This window comes from Octodon degus, unplaced genomic scaffold, assembly GCF_000260255.1.
Source record: "Octodon degus isolate 3935 unplaced genomic scaffold, OctDeg1.0 scaffold00007, whole genome shotgun sequence".
In the NCBI taxonomy this organism is placed as follows: domain Eukaryota; kingdom Metazoa; phylum Chordata; class Mammalia; order Rodentia; family Octodontidae; genus Octodon; species Octodon degus.
Genome location: NW_004524583.1, coordinates 2,101,354 through 2,117,734, shown reverse-complemented (window position 1 = coordinate 2,117,734; position 16,381 = coordinate 2,101,354). Strand labels below are relative to the sequence as shown.

The 16,381-nt window shown below is 33.9% G+C and overlaps 1 protein-coding gene across 5 annotated transcripts in view; it reads left to right on the top strand.

Moving 5' to 3' along the window:
• Nectin3 (nectin cell adhesion molecule 3) overlaps window positions 1-16,381 on the top strand; it is a 117,249-nt gene that overhangs the window by 35,907 nt on the left and 64,961 nt on the right. For all 5 annotated transcript variants that reach the window (XM_023702064.1, XM_023702066.1, XM_023702071.1 and 2 more), the window contains exons 2-5: window positions 2,983-3,324; window positions 8,384-8,680; window positions 8,817-8,934; window positions 13,334-13,485. In XM_023702064.1, the coding sequence (XP_023557832.1) occupies window positions 2,983-3,324; window positions 8,384-8,680; window positions 8,817-8,934; window positions 13,334-13,485 (909 nt within the window). The remainder of the gene's footprint in view (window positions 1-2,982; window positions 3,325-8,383; window positions 8,681-8,816; window positions 8,935-13,333; window positions 13,486-16,381) is intronic.

The window sequence follows — 16,381 nt, the reverse complement described above, 5'->3', positions numbered from 1 at the left end:
TAAAGATTTAAAATTTCTGAATTTAGTTCAAATTGTAATACCACATTTCCAAGAAAAATGAACCTTTTTGCACAAGAAATTTAAATAAAATCATACTAATATACACACACACAAAAAAGAAAACATTGTGTCATGAGGGAAGCTGTGCAAGTTACCCGGTGCTATTGGTGACAAATCTGATTATGGTCACTGCCTGCTGCACCCTTGATGCGGGCAGCTGAGGGCGTGGGAGGCACAGCTAAAACAAGGATTGATCGTGAGGGACAGTTGTCACGTAAGAAAGACACGGGCATATTAGGTAAAAAGCTGAACTAAATGCTTTATGGCCTTCAGTATCTGAAAACCCTAGGGCTGGCCAGATAGCTCAGCGATTAAAGTGCCTGCTTAGGATCTCGGGATAAATCCTGAGGGGATTTCACTGAACTTATCAGACCCAAAAGCTACAACTCTTGTTGCATAGGTCTTGCTTTACCTCTGTCTTGGCCATCCAGCAGAAAAGTATAAAAACGAAATATAAGAAGTAAAGCCATGCTGTTATGTTGAGCTGTCAGGACTCAGGTCAACAATTTCTGACATTGCCAGTCAAGCGGAAGACCCAATACTATTATGGACTACTGGACTCTTTTAGAATATTTTGCTGAGTTTACACACCTATAATATTCAAATACCGGAACTTAAGAAAAATGGGGTATACAGACGATTGTATCTGTGTATTCAAAGTGGTTTGGATAGATATATAGTTACATTCTCTTAATGAATAGAATGATTCTTATACACCAATTAACCACTAGGAAGAATGTATGCAGTGTGTTAATTATTGAAACTGTCCTACTGATTTGATTTGCAACTGTCTCATTGCTTTTATCAATAAAATTATGGGAAAAAAATAAAAATAAAAAACTTATTGCATATATGTCATACATATTGATTGCATTCATTATAGGGAATTTGTCCTTTTATATAATAGATTTTCTTTTTCTTCCCCCAGTTACTCTCCCTACATTTCAATACCTCCTCCCCTCCCTGTTTACAAAAGATTTGTTCCATTCTTTTTCATTCTCTTTTTCGTGCCTTTGTTCTCCCCTGCCCCACCTGTTCGCCTTCCCATTTGAACATTTTCTTGCTATTTCCCAATACCTGTCATCTGTTTTGGTCCTTTTTCCTTTTTTATGCTTCTCATTTCTCATACAAAAGAAATAATGTGATATTTAATAATGTGAGTGATTTCACTTAACAGTGTGTTCTCAAGATACATTTACCTAAAATGTCTCAAGTTTATCCTTTATGGCAGAGGAGTAAACTGTTGTCTACTCTATAAAATTGTTTTCTTTATCCGTTCACCCATTGATGGGCATCTAGGCTGTTTTCAAGATTTAGCTGTTACAAATAGTGCTGTTATAAACACAGATGTGCATATATTGCTATGGTATAATACTGCTAACTCTTTCAGGAAGATACCAAGAAGGGAAATAGCTAGGTTAAATGGAACCTCTAGTTTTAGTTTATTGAGGAAACTTCATGCTGATTTCCATAGTGGTTCTACCAATTTACACTGACACTAACAGTGGAAGAGTTCTTTTTCCCCCACAGCCTCACTAACATTTATTATTGGTTCTTTTTTTTTTTATGATAGCTATTGTTTCTGAAGTGAGATGGAATCTCGGTGTTTTAATTTGCATTTTTTGATTGACCAGTGATGTTGAACATTTTTCATATTTATTTGCTATTTATACTTCATCTAAAAGCATCTATTCATTTCAGATACCTAATTTTTGATTAGGCCTTTAAGTTTTGGAGGGCTGATATTTTCTATTTTTTATGTATTGTAGTTATTATCTTTTATAAGAAGAATAGTTGGTAAATTTTTCCCCCATTCTGTGGGTTGTTTCTCCACTGTGTTGGTAGTTTCTTTTGCTGTGCAAAAGATTTTTGATATGAAGAAATCCCAGTTGTTGATACTTTGTAATATTTCCTGTGTATTCGGGGTTTGTTCTTAAAGTTTTTGCCTACAACCATATCATGAAGTGTTTTACCTATTTTACATTCTAGCAGATTGTTTCTCTTTTTATTATTTAGATCTTTGATCCATTCTGAGTTTAGCTTAGTGTAATATGAGAGATAAGGCTCTAGGTTTAATCTGTCGCATGATGAAAGCCAGTTTTCCTGGCCCCATTTACTAAAGAGACTGTTTTTCTTCCTCTATCAGAGATAAAGGTGGCTAAGTGCATTCAATTGTTTCTGATTCTTCTATTCTGTTCCATTGATTCTCAGCGTTCCCACTCTCTCCCTTTCCCTCCTTCCCCTAGCTCTCCCTTGCTCTTCCTCCTTTTCTCTCCCCCACTCCACTCCCAGCACTGTTTTTATCACAGTAGCTCTATAATATTATGATTGACGATTGTGATGTCCCCTACCTTGCCTTTCTTACCAAGAGTTTCTTTAGCTATTCTAGGCTTCTTCTGCTTCCATATGATTTTTTTTTTTTAAACTGTATTTGGTTGTTATAGGGCCTTACTATGCAGCTTGGACTCTTAGTGATCCTCCTGTTTTCAGCCTCCCCAGCGCTGAGATTACAGGCATTTGCCACTATGCCTGGACTCTGGCTCGCTCAGTACACCCTGGGGGCAGGGCTGGCATGGCATGTGGTGCCCGGGATCAAACCATGGTCCCCACTGCCTTTGACTAAGCTTGCCTAAGCAGGTGCTTTAGTCCACTGAGCTGTCTCGCTGGCCCCTCCATATGAACTATAGGGATGTTTTTGCTAGTTCTGTGAAGTATGCTGTTGGTATTTTGACTGAGATTGCATTAAATCTGGGTGATACTTTTAGAACTATGTCATTTTAACTATATTGGTTCTATTATCCAAGAACAAGTGATATCTTTCCATTTTTTTGTATCCTTTGTATCAGAGAGGAAGAGAAAGGGAGGGACAGAACATATGTTAGTGTAGCCATTCCATTTTAATAATGTATTTTTCTCTTCTAGGTGCCTTAGCTGGACCAATTATTGTGGAGCCACATATCACAGCAGTATGGGGAAAGAATGTTTCACTCAAGTGTTTAATTGAAGTGAATGAAACCATAACACAAATTTCATGGGAGAAGATACATGGCAAAAATACACAGACTGTTGCAGTTCATCATCCTCAGTATGGATTCTCAGTTCAAGGAGACTATCAGGGAAGAGTGTCATTTAAAAATTACTCACTTAATGATGCAACAATTACTCTGCATAATATAGGATTTTCTGATTCTGGAAAATACATTTGTAAAGCTGTTACATTCCCACTTGGAAATGCCCAGTCCTCTACAACTGTAACTGTGCTAGGTAAGTGTGGTTGGATTGTGTGTTTTGGTGACAGTGATGAGAATTTTAATTAAATTAGTAATTTATTTTTAAAAATGTTCTTTATGGTTACAATGAATTTAAACATGGTTTCTCAAGTTCTGTCTTAAAATGTTTGATTCTAGTCTCTTAATTTAAACAAAATGTTAACTATGTCTCTGTATGTCCTATAATGCTACATAGTGGCATTTTACTGTACTATTTATACTATTTTATCTATAATATTAATTATTATATAATGTTATAACTATATATAATTAAATATATTAAGTAATTATAATATATTAAATAATTATAAATGCTGAGTTTCTGTGACATTTATTTTAATTACTTGGTTAATAGTTATTATTGGTAACTAAATTACCATGTTTAGTTAAGCTTGCCAGTTTCTTCCAATGACTGGTTTTGACTTTTTTGAACCTTTGACCCCTTCTGTTTCAGTTTTCAAATCAGATTTTATTCATCCTATTGTAGATTTGTGTAATTGTTTGAGTATTGTGGTTCCGAAAGACCGGTGTGATGTTTTTGATACACTATAATGATGAAATCTGTAAATCAATATGCTTTAACTATGAGGCCATGAAGGCTTGGAATTAATTCTCTACCTTCTACCAATTGAGTGAAAAAGGGTAGTATTTTTAAAAATAGTATTTTGCAATTAGTACATGTAGTAAACAAGGGAAACTTGCCACAGTAGCAGGTTTGAAACTTGGTAGTTGAGTAAATTGTTATGGACTCTTCTAAATGAAAACAGGTATTTGGGAGGCTTAACAATGAGTTCAGTGCTAGCTTATTGGGTTAAGAATATATAGGTGAAAAAAGGTGTGTAGCTAGAAACTGAGGTGCTAGCTCATTTAGCAAAATTGGAGGAAGTTTGCAATGATACATTTAATGTTTATTAAGTAAAGATTCTAAATTAAATGTAAAAGTAACTAAATAGGCCTAGGTTATGTAGTAAAGCATAGTTGGAAGAAATGTGGATGAAGAGTTTAAGGAGAGTTATGAGAAGAGATCAGGCAGAGCAGTAACCAAGAGAAGATAATTTTCAAGAGAAGATTATTCTAGCAGCGTTTTCTGCCTACGGAAAGGCACATAATAGTGGCATATAGCTAGTATTATTCTAAATGTATTACTTAAAACAGATTCCTTAAATAAGAGGTCTTTGTTCTTTTTAACAGGCTAGAAAGGGCTGTGCTGAAATAGCAGATTCTGCAAAATTAATAAAATAGTTATAAAGAAAATATTGTGTCATAGATAGAGGTCTTTTGTGACACTAAAGTTTCAGTGGAATGTTTGCCACACAAAACAAATTAAGAAAACGGGATATAACAAAAAGTTTTAGGCAAATTCAAAAAATGCCCCATAGTAGAACAGTTGTTAATAACAGGATTCCTCTTAATGGAACATTATGTAGTCCTTAAGAGAAAAATATAGTTAAGAGAATTATTGCTTCATGTAAAGAAATGAGCCACAAAATTAGAAATAGAAATGAAAGGCCTCTAAAATCTGAAAAAGGTGGACAAAGGATATAAGCTTTTACAGTTGCTCCAATTTGTCCTTAAATCATTTGCAGGTGATAGATCAGGGGTTGTAGGGGGTCAGGGAGGGAGAAACAATTAGAAGAGAGTGAATTCTGAGTAGCACCTTAAGGGGCCAGAGAAAACAGCGGCAGACAGGGAAGAGTGACTACAGAGAGGTTGACTAAAGTATTGACATACCTGATAAAACGAAGTTTATCAAACCAAGAAAATAAGAACATAGATGGATTTTTCTTAAGATATACAAATAACAATTTTATTTATTTTTATTCTTTTTTTGTCTTTTAGGACAGGAGGTACAGGGGGTACAGGGTCTCACTGCATAGAAATACAAATAACTTTAAATTGATTTTAAAATAAATGGTTAAGTTCTTTAGTAGTAAAGCTAGCTGCTATAAATGATGGCATAAACTATTCAGATCAACTTTCCCACTGAAGGAGAAATATACCTTTGAAAATTTCAGGGAAATAACTAACATAGTGAAGAATATAAGTATGTCAAAATCTAGTAGGTGAGAACAGATGAAGTTGGTGCTGATAGCAGCATCCACCCTTACGATATTTGATAAGTCAGAAGAAACATATGAGATGCAGAGCTAAAATTTTGAGAGCCTTGACCAGTGAGTAAAATGTCTAAAATTGTACTCAATATGAAATAGCTAATCCCCCTTCTCGTTCCCTTTGCACTGTAAAGATCTCAGTTAGCATAGTAAAAGCATTTAGAAGTAAATGGGCTTAAAGACCTCTATATCTCCTTATGTCACTTGAGCAAACTGAACTTAAGCAATTCCTGGTCTGGTTATTGTTTTCAGGAGCTAGGCCTAAGAGAATATATATCTTTTCTGGGGAAGGTACTTGTTTTCTGATCTCAGAATATTTCTGTACTAATTATTTAAACACAGTTGAATGACAAGACATACAAGTAAGGAAATCCCACAGGTAGTGGCTTGTACAAATAAGACAACAGAAATTGACCCACAAAAGTCAATTTATAAATTTCTTTACAGAACAAGAAACAATACAAAATTATGTAGTAGGTCTCTCAAAAGAGTGGACAGTATTTCTTAGTACATTAAGTAGTTAACTCAAATAAGTAAAAGTTATACATTTTAATACATTTTAGTTATAAGCTTCTGCTCACTGAAGTACCAGAAAGGTAAAAAGACAATTTTGAACTAGTAAAAGACACTTGTACCGCATACCAGTATGAAAATAACTATTGTCTCAAAATTATGCAGAACTTGTATACCTCAATGAGGAAAGAAACAGAGTTAGCTTTAGTAGGCATTTTTAAGCAGGAGAAATTTTAGATACCCCAAAACATGAAAAATTTCTAATCTCATGAAGTAAAAACGATAAAATCTTAATTGTATGTCACTGTATTACTATGAAATTGAGAAACACACAGTGAAATCTGACAGTATTAACTGTGATGAATGAACATATCAACAAGTGCTCTAAGTTTGGAGTAAGTTAGTACTTTGGAAAGCTTTTTGGTATTACCTGGTAAAACTGAAAATAAGTATAGTAGTAGAAATTGTCTAGGGGTCAGGGAGATACCTCAGTGGACTAAGCACTTGCCTGGCAAGTGCAAGGGCCTGAGTTTAATCCCCGGTTCTGGAAAAAAAAAAAAAAAAGAAAGAAATTGTCTTACAGGGGACTAACTAAATAAGCTTACACACAAATAACCATGATGCAAGAATGAGAGTGTTTTAAAATTACTTAAACCAAAGAGAAGACAGCTCCCATGTCCATTGTAAATAAACCAACTGTCCAGTAGTTAAAACTAATAATCTTTTCAATTGCATGTAGATATAAATGACTTACAATTAAAAAGTTAAAATGAATTCTAAAAGTAATAAATTATAACTAAATGAGCCAGTGTGACTAGCATAAAGTTGAGTCAAAAACAACTTGTATAAAACCACAAATTATCTAATACCATTCTCACAAAGTTCCAAAACAGGTGAAATAAAACTGCCTTGTTTAGATTTACATTTATTGGTTGCAGAACTACAATGAAAAATAAGTAAAAACTTATTTCCGAAGTTAGTACAGGCTAGGTGAGATCAAAGAGGAGTAACATGCAGGATTTCAGCATGGCTGATACTCTACATTTACAGTGTGTGGTGATTACATAGATGTTTGCTATAAAAGTATTTATTATATGCATCTTGTGTGCTTTTCAAGTTGTTTTACAGCATACAACTTCTTTTATATCTTATAAAAGAAATACATGAGAATATTAATATCATTTAAAATATGAATAAAAAATTGATAGGTATAAATAACAGTTGGCTTTGAAATAACCAGTTAAAAATCTTGGAAATGAAAGTAGTCATTGAGGTAAAAATTTAATGCACAGAATAAATTTTACACCTAACAATGAGTTTATGAAGCATGCACTAAGGAATTTACACAGAAACATAAAAATTCCTAGAAAATTTAAAAAGATAGCTAGGAGGGGTGTATGGAATAGATTGAAGGGTTCTATCATTGTACTTTACTCGGCTGAGATACTTTCTTATACTAGGAGATGGGTGGTATGTACAGTCCAGTAAACATAGCTGTTAGTAATGTTTTTTGTTAGCATAAATTTAAAGTGTATCTTATAACCAAGAATATTTTCTTTTATTGTATTTTTGTATTTTAGAACAGGGTGTACAGGGTCTCACTGCTTAGATCGGTCTCCTAGTGATCTTTCTGTTTACAGCCTCCCCAGTGCTGGGATTACAGGCATGTACCACCACACCCAGTCTCAATTGCCATCTCAGCATGCCCCAGGGGCGGAACCAGCACAGCAGGCCAAGGAATCAAACTCCCAGCCCCTTCTCTAAGCAGATGCTTTAATCCGCTGAGCTATTTGGCTGGTCCACAAAAATATTTAAAAAAATTTAGCAGCCCATATCCTTTTTAGCCATGTGGGAAGGTGAAGGCTTAAAAGCCATTGTGTTTTAAATGCAATTATTGAGTCATCCCCTGACCCAAGAAAAATTATTTTATCTGTTTCTTCTCTTAGGAGTTTGTTTAAAGGGCATTTTATTTGTTTGTCTGATTAACATGTTAAATGCAGGCTGAATACTAGTGATTTATTTTAAAAAGTGTTTGTTTTAAACTTTTTGCCATGGCATGAAGCATTTGTAGGTTAAAAATACTTTTTCTTTCAGGAATAATCTCTAATATCGTAACAAATTATAATCAAATTCATAGAAATTTTTCATGCATACTAATTTAGAAAGGATCCATCGGTCCCTGTTAGTAATGTATATCTGTGTCAGGGGGATTCATATTTTTAACAGCAATACAGAATTTTTGACATTTCCCCCCAGCCAGTCCTGTGATTGTAACTGCTTTAAGAATGTAGTTGATATTGGTATTATCTGAAAAACATGTGTTCAGATTTTATATGCAGTTGTTCCTACGTTTGTGAAATGTGGCTAGGTATAATTGTAAGAATGTAAATATTTTTAATTGAAATATAACTTTTTAAAAAATTTAAACAGTTGAACCCACTGTGAGCCTGAAAAAAGGGCAAGATTCTTTAATTGATGGAGGAAATGAAACAGTAGCAGCCACTTGCACAGCAGCCACTGGAAAACCAGTTGCACATATTACCTGGGAAGGTGATCTTGGTGAAATGGATTCCTTTACAACTAATTTTCCAAATGAAACAGCAACGGTTGTCAGCCGGTATAAGCTGTTTCCAACCCGATTTGCTAGAGGAAGACGAATTACTTGTGTTGTGCAACATCCTGCCTTGGAAAAGGACCTCCGATACTCTTTCGTGTTAGATATACAATGTAAGTAAATGCCAGTATTTGCCTTTCAGTTTACATCAAGCACTCTACTTTTTTTTCCTTTGATATATTTCACCATCACACTCTTTTCTTCCTCTTAACAAAGAATTACTTATTCTGTCTTATGCTTATTTTATAGATGCCCCTGAAGTTTCTGTAACAGGTTATGATGGAAATTGGTTTGTTGGAAGAAGAGGGGTTAATCTCAAGTGTAATGCTGATGCGAATCCACCACCCTTTAAATCTGTGTGGAGCAGGTAATACGATGTTGTATTTCTAGAAAGAAATGGTTCAAAAATGACGTTTTCTTTTTTTTTTTTTAAATAATTTTCAATTTGTAAAGTTGTTTTTCCTTAGTGATTTTGATTAGTGGTTTAATATTAAATGAAGAATTTAATTGCACAAAAGATTTCTAGACACATGTCCAACTTCCCTATCCTTCTCTCGAACTTTAGTGATATTCCTCAGTGGGTCCCTTAGCAATTTTACCTTTTTTCTGGTGCTAGTTACCATTATATATCTTAAACTGCTACTTCTTGATATATCAGTTTTTAACACTTCATTTCTAACTAGTGAAGAATTAATTTTGTATCTACCACCTCATCCACAAATACCACAGACATTTTTCTTTTTGTTGTCTGAAGTTGTTACTTTTATTTAAACTCTGTAATTACTGTTTGCCTCCTCATGACAGAGACATTATTTATCAAGAGCTGGATAGTACACTAGAATTTTTTTTTTTTCCTTTATCTGCAGCTATTTGTCTTGCCTGTGGCTAATTGTCTTTTCACATTCGTAGTTTTAGTGATCTCCATCTCTTTTTTTTTAATCTCTAAATGTTCAAACTGTTATACTAAGATTTTCATTCCTATTCTTAGTATTGACCTCTTTCAAGCTTGAGACTTTTAGCTGTCAACTTCAGATAATTTTATTTATTTTTTGTTATTTTCTCTTCATTTTCTTCATTCTTTTTTTAAAAATTGCATTTATTGGTACAATTTAGACATACATAATCACTCATTATGGAAAACTTGTACCTGTACAGGATATATCTTATTTCCTTTCTTCCCATTACTCTCCCCTCCATCACCTCTTCTCTTTATTTACAAAGCTTTGTTTCTATTTTATCCCCCTCCCCCTCCCCCTCTCCTTCCTGTCCTTTTGAATAAGTTCTTCCTGTTTGACAGTGTCTGTTGTACATTTTGGTTGTTATTTACACTTTTTCACATTAGAAAGACAATGAGATATTTACAAATATGTCGAATTTATTTCACTTGAGTATGGTCTCAAGGTCCATCCGTTTAGCTATAAATCTCTGAAGGTTGTCTTTATGGCTCAGTAGTATTCCATTGTATAAACACATCTTTTTTTATCCATTCACTGGGTGATGGACATTTGGGTTATTTCCAGGATTTAGCTATATAAACTGCTCTAAGTATGTGCTGCTATAAGTGTGGGTGTGCATATATTGCTGTGGTATGGTGCTTTTAATTCTTTTGGGAAAATACCAAGAAGGGAAATAGCTGGGTCATATGGGACCTCTAGTCTTATTGTTTGAAGAATCTCCTCACTGATTTCCACATTGATATATTCTTACTGGACCCCTATTGATTATATATCTTTTCATATTTTCTGAATGGATTTATTGTTTTTCCTAGACTATTTCTTAAAATAATTTCCATGACTCAGGCATTTTTTTTTTAAATTTTATTTGTGTGTGTGTGTGTGTGTGTGTGTGTGTGTGTGTGTGTGGCCAGCTCAGCCCACCAGGGCGCGGGGCTGGCTGGCATGTGGTGCTGGGGGATTGAACCGCAGTCCCTGTGCTTTGCCAAGCTTGTTCTAAGTAGGTGCTTTAGACCACTGAGCCATCTCACCAGCCCGACTCAGGGATTTTTTAAAACAATATTTTGTCATATTTTCAAGCACATTGTCATTCCCTGATCATTTTAATAGCATCATTTTCATGTTTACAGATAGTCTGCCTTCCTGTGTCTTCACTTTAATGTCATTTATTTTCTTCTAAGAGATTTTTTCTGCTTGGTCTTTCTTCTTCTAGTTATTTATCTTTCTGGTTGTTCAATCTTTTCACAGTGAAAACTTTTATCTACAATAAAAATCATTAATTAATAGGTTCCACTTGGAATGATCCTATTGATTTTCTTCCAGAAGTTCCAGATTCCAATGGAGAGCAGAGGTCTTCTGGCTAATTCAATTTACTTAACTGAATTTACCACATTATTTTGCCAGAGAAGTAAATGCCTTGTAACTGTGCATAATTGGAGGGAATCTGTTAATTTATTCTGTAACTTCCAGGTGATCTCTTTATTTGTAACCCTCTGCCACCTCCTGGCATTCAGTAGTACAGTGGGTCAAACTCCAGGCTTTTCTGGACCCAACATGGCTGCTTTTGCATTCATATACCTACTTCAGGGAACTCTTCAGCCTGAAGGAGAGATTTTGAACTCTGACACCATCAACAATTTTGGTTGGCTATTTTGGGTTTTGGCCAGTTCTATAAGTTTTACAGTGTGTAACATCCAGCCCTCCACTTCTAGAGCCAGTAGCACCGGCCACTCTTTCAGTTTCCAATACCCACCATGTTTACAGGTATACCAAATATCATAGAGAAGAATCACTCTTGGTTGAGAAACACAGGCTTAAAGCCTATGTTGTTCCTTCCCTTTCCTGACCTCTTAAGAATTTATTGAGCTATTGTGTTGCAGTGTGTTTTCTTTATCTTCATGGATTTTAAATAACTTTAATTCCGTAACTCTTGTTTATGGTGGGATTTTGTGGGACTAAGGAAACAGTACATTTAGTTACTGTACTACAGTTTTAAAGACAGTTTTGAAATTAGGGTAGGCTTTTTTTCTTTTATATATTCTTAAAAGTGGGAAGCAGTCATTAATTAGGATGTCTGTTTGATAAAGTATTTCTAAAAACTGTGTAATTCTGGGTCTCATTCCAGTGCCTGTACTTAGATGTCTTTTATTAGGAGTCGTTTAACCCCTCTAGTACTTAGTTTCCTAGTGAGCCTTTACTTCATAAAGGTTTTATAAGGATGAATATAAATGTATATTTATACTTTTCTAGAAACTTTGAGAATTATAAATGATTCATGTAACATAGATACAAAAACAGAGAAAGAGCTCAGCGTATATCATCTGTTAGGTGTTTAGTTATATATATATATAGCTTTTCTTATCCTGGCTTTACTGAATAAATATTATAAGCCAGCTTTAAATTTCTCGTACAGTTTTGGGTCCAAAGTATGGTTTTAATTGATAAGGCATATACAATTTTGCAAGCTGAGCTTGTAAAACTTTTCTGTTCAGAATCCTGGACAGAAAAGTTTGGAGTGTTTTTGTTTTATTTATTAGAATTGTATGAGAAAACTATCTTTGTTCTTCAGTACTAAATTAAATGTCAAGAGCATCCTTAAACCCCCAAATCCCGAACACTTACGTGTTACAAAGCCTGAAAAATTTTGAGTGTTGACATATCTTAGGTTTCAGATATTTAAATTAAAAATGCTTAACCAGTAAAGTCTACACAAGTACTCTAAAATCTGAGAAATTTCAAAATATGAAATAGTTGTTCCAGGCTTTTGGATAAAGGATATTCAGTCTGTACTAAAACCCCAGAAGTTTTTACTGTTTTTCTGTGCAGTGTTCTTGGGATCGTGAAACAGTATCATTGTTCCAGTTCTTCAGTATTTCTACCTTCTTAGTCTTTTCCTTATTCTTTTAATAAGTTTTTGATCCCCGAGACTGTACTTGCCTCTCTAGAGTCTAAGTAACTCAGGCATTTTCAAACTAAACCTTTCTCTTTTTTTGCAGTTTTGTTTTTTATTTATATATTATTAAAATGAATGTCTTTAGAGTTTCTTCTAGTGGAGATTACGTGGTTTATCGTAATAATGGATATAGTAAATATGGACTACTTTAGCCAAATTAGTATATACACTATTTAGAGTTATTGATACCAAATTGTGCTTTAGTTTTTATTGTCACACACTATACAAATAAAACTTTTCTATTAAGTAAATCCTTCTTTGTCTAAAGACCGTCTATAAAGGGAAGGCGTACATACCACTCTGTTAGTATTAAATGATATGGTATAACTACATTATAGAAGATACTAAAATATTTTAATATATTTAAATGAGATGACCTTTTAGTGAGGAAGCTGTAGATATATATGTATTCATAATTCACATAATTCATAATTAAAATTTCAGTTACTTTTATCCTCTATTTCTGATTTCCAATTTTCTGAATATAATCTTTTAAAATGATTTTTTTCCTTCTTCCCTCCCATTCTGTTATATTGGCCTACCTGTACTTCTATGAATTTTTTTTTTTGGCGGAACCAGGGATTGAACTCAGGCCCTTGCGCTTGCCAGGGAAGCGCTTATTCCACTGAGCCATCTCCCTGGCCTCAGCGAATTAATATTTTAGAAGAATGGATATTCCTAATGGGTTTTATCTTTATTAAAATAAAAATTTTATTACCTATATGTTGTCATTTAATGTTTAATTTTATACAAATAATAGTGTTTATTAACATCTCGATGGTGTAATGTCTTTTGTAAGTTTGTGTAAATAAATATAGTTTGAAGGTACTTAAAATAGTTTTGTGTTTTTTTAAATCTAGGTTGGATGGGCAATGGCCTGATGGTTTACTGGCTTCAGACAATACTCTTCATTTTGTCCGTCCATTGACTTTCAATTATTCTGGTGTTTATGTCTGTAAAGTGACAAATTCCCTTGGTCAAAGAAGTGATCAAAAGATTATCTACATTTCTGGTAAGTTACTGTCTACTTGCAAAATACTTATGTAAATGTTTCTATAGTAAGAACTATAGATGATAATATGATCCTATTCCTTTTTTTTTTTTTTTTTTTTTTTTTTTGCAGAACTGAGGATTGAATATGATCCTAATCTTGTAAAGATACAGCTTTGTCAATGTGAAATTTTTCAGATAATCTAAAAGATATATGATAAAGTAACCCTATTTGACATACATAAAAAGGTGTCATTCCTGTGCCTAAAGGAATGTCAAAATGTTCATAGAACAGTTTTATAAACATTTTAACTTTTTAATGCAGTTTTCAGTGAAACAGTATTACATTTGGCTTATAGACACATCCCCTTCTGAATTTTCTTTAAACAAAACATACCTTTGGTGGCTACTCTACATACAGGTTGTTTTTGGGTTTTTTTGTTTTTGGTTTTTTTTTCAAAAAGTATTTAAAAACTTTGGTTACCTGCTTTGCTAAATAACACCATTTGCCACTTATGGACCTCACTCATGTTGGTTTAGTGAGAAATGATATAGGAATGTTACTGAAAATGTTTTAATGAAATAAACTTTAATGTATTTCTTATTGCTATTTCTTAAGCCACTAAGAACTCAAGAGTTTTAGTGTTGTTTCATTTGAATGTTTTGTTAATTGGCTGAATATAAATTAGACAAGTCACAAAATGTGCATGGGGCTGAAATGTATTTTACGTGTGGCTATAAATTGTCAATAGAATACTGAGTTAGAAAAATATATAAAATATTTTGAGACTCCATAATAACTGCAAGAATGCTGTGTAGCAGTCCTTTTATTTAGCAGAAAGCTAAGAGAAAAAAGAGAACCTTGACAAATGCAAGTTTATATGGTAAATGTGTAATGAGTAAATCTAAAATGAAATATATACAGCATTTTAGAAAAACTTTATATTTGCTTAAATGATATATTCATACTCCCTGTGTGATCATTCAGTATAAAATCTCACTACTGTTCTATATTCATATAGTGTTCACCATCATATATAGATGTATCCTCATTTATTTCCTTATTATCTATCCTCAAAATTCAGCAATATGTATTTTCTGTCTGTACTACTGAAAGAGACTCAAATTTCTTTTATATGATACTGGCAAGAAACAGAGCTATGTACATATCTAGTGTTTCTGCTAGGTAGCAGTGCTTGGGTAGAAGTCAGGGAGATTAAATAATAGTGGATACATTTCTTTATAGGATAAGCCATACAAAATGGATATTTATGATGTAATTGTATAAACAATGTTTACTTTTTGTTCCTATATTACACTGTTTGGTGTGAAATATTACTTTTAAATTATAAGTACAATGTGTTATAGTTATGTAATTATGTAATCCTTGAAAGCTCTGTTGGCAAGGCTCAACTTGGGCACTCATATATAGTGATTCCATTAGGGATAACTGAAATTTATATCTTTTGACATTCTGGATCCACTTCCTAATACTTCCAACTGTCTCTTAATGACCATTAAATGTAGGCATTGTTGAAACTGAGATTTTCATCTTTCTCTTGGCTCCAGACACCAAGCTTCTTTCTCTGTCATTCTTTTTCCTGTTTGTTATATACAGCTTTATCTTTACATTTGTTCGGAGTATGACTTAGAATCCTTGATTTCAGTGCTTTTTCATACCATCCCCAGTTGTCTTGGTTATTTTTCTTTCATTGTGACAAAATACCTGATACCCCAAATTAAGGGGGGAAAGGTTTATTTAGCTTAGTTTGTAGAGATTTTAGTCTATAAACAGCTGGCTCCAAGGAAAAATGGCACATGCACAGGGCAGCAGTTCATGGCCGCAGAAAAGGCAAAACAGCAAGAGCAAAAAGGGAGGAGCAGTGGCAGGAGCAAGCTTCTCTCCCTACCTTAAATTGCATTCAGGCTAACCACCCCAGGGCAAGTGTAGCACTCATAATTCCAGCCATAGATCATGAATTAGTCACAAACTCTAGAAGGCTGCCCCATGACTGCATGAGGCTTTGGGGGCACAACTTGGACACAAACCATAACACCAGTCCATTACCAAATCAGTGTTGGCTCTCATGATATGTAGAATTTTACCACTTCTTCACTTTTGCTAGTTTAAGCCATCAGCAAGTGTTACTTCATTACATGCTAGCCATTTAATCTCCCACTTTGATTCTTTTACCCTTCGGTTTGTCATCAGATGAACAGCCAGAGTGATCCTTTAGAAGGGCATGTCACATCATAGCACTCTTCTAAGAACTACCATGGACTTTTCCTTTTACCTACAGTGGCAAATATTATTTTCAGTGATTCAAGACTCTACATGTTCTAGTCGTCGATTATCTCTGTGACCTCCTTTTGTATTATACAGTCCTTGTTTACTGGCATAGCCACTCTGTCTTTCTTGTTCTTTGAACACAACAGGCACTTTTCTGTGCCTCAGTCTTTGCATTTGATTTTTCTACTCTTTGGAGTACCCTTTCACAAGTTATCCTTATGGAACTTCCCTTCCCAACCTTTGGGTATTTACTAAGACACCACGTTTTTCAATGAGATCTTTTTTTCTTTGTGACATAGTTTCAGTAGAAAATGATATGTTATTACTTTTTTATAACATTTTGTCCTCCGCTGCCTTGACACACTGCATGTTTTATTCATGATATTTGTCTATGTTTACCTCCAGTACTGAGCATGATTTTGGTCTTACTTTCATAGTTGCTGTGTTTCTATCATTGGCAGTGATGTTTTGGGTAGATGTTCAGCATACTTTCATTGTATGCATGAATGAATTTGAGGAGAACAATTAGGAAAATAATTAAAAATCCAGTCTGCTTTTACCTAATTTAACTAGATCTTTGAACGATAATTTTGTGTATTTCTTAAATCAGCGTCCACTGAGCCTCATA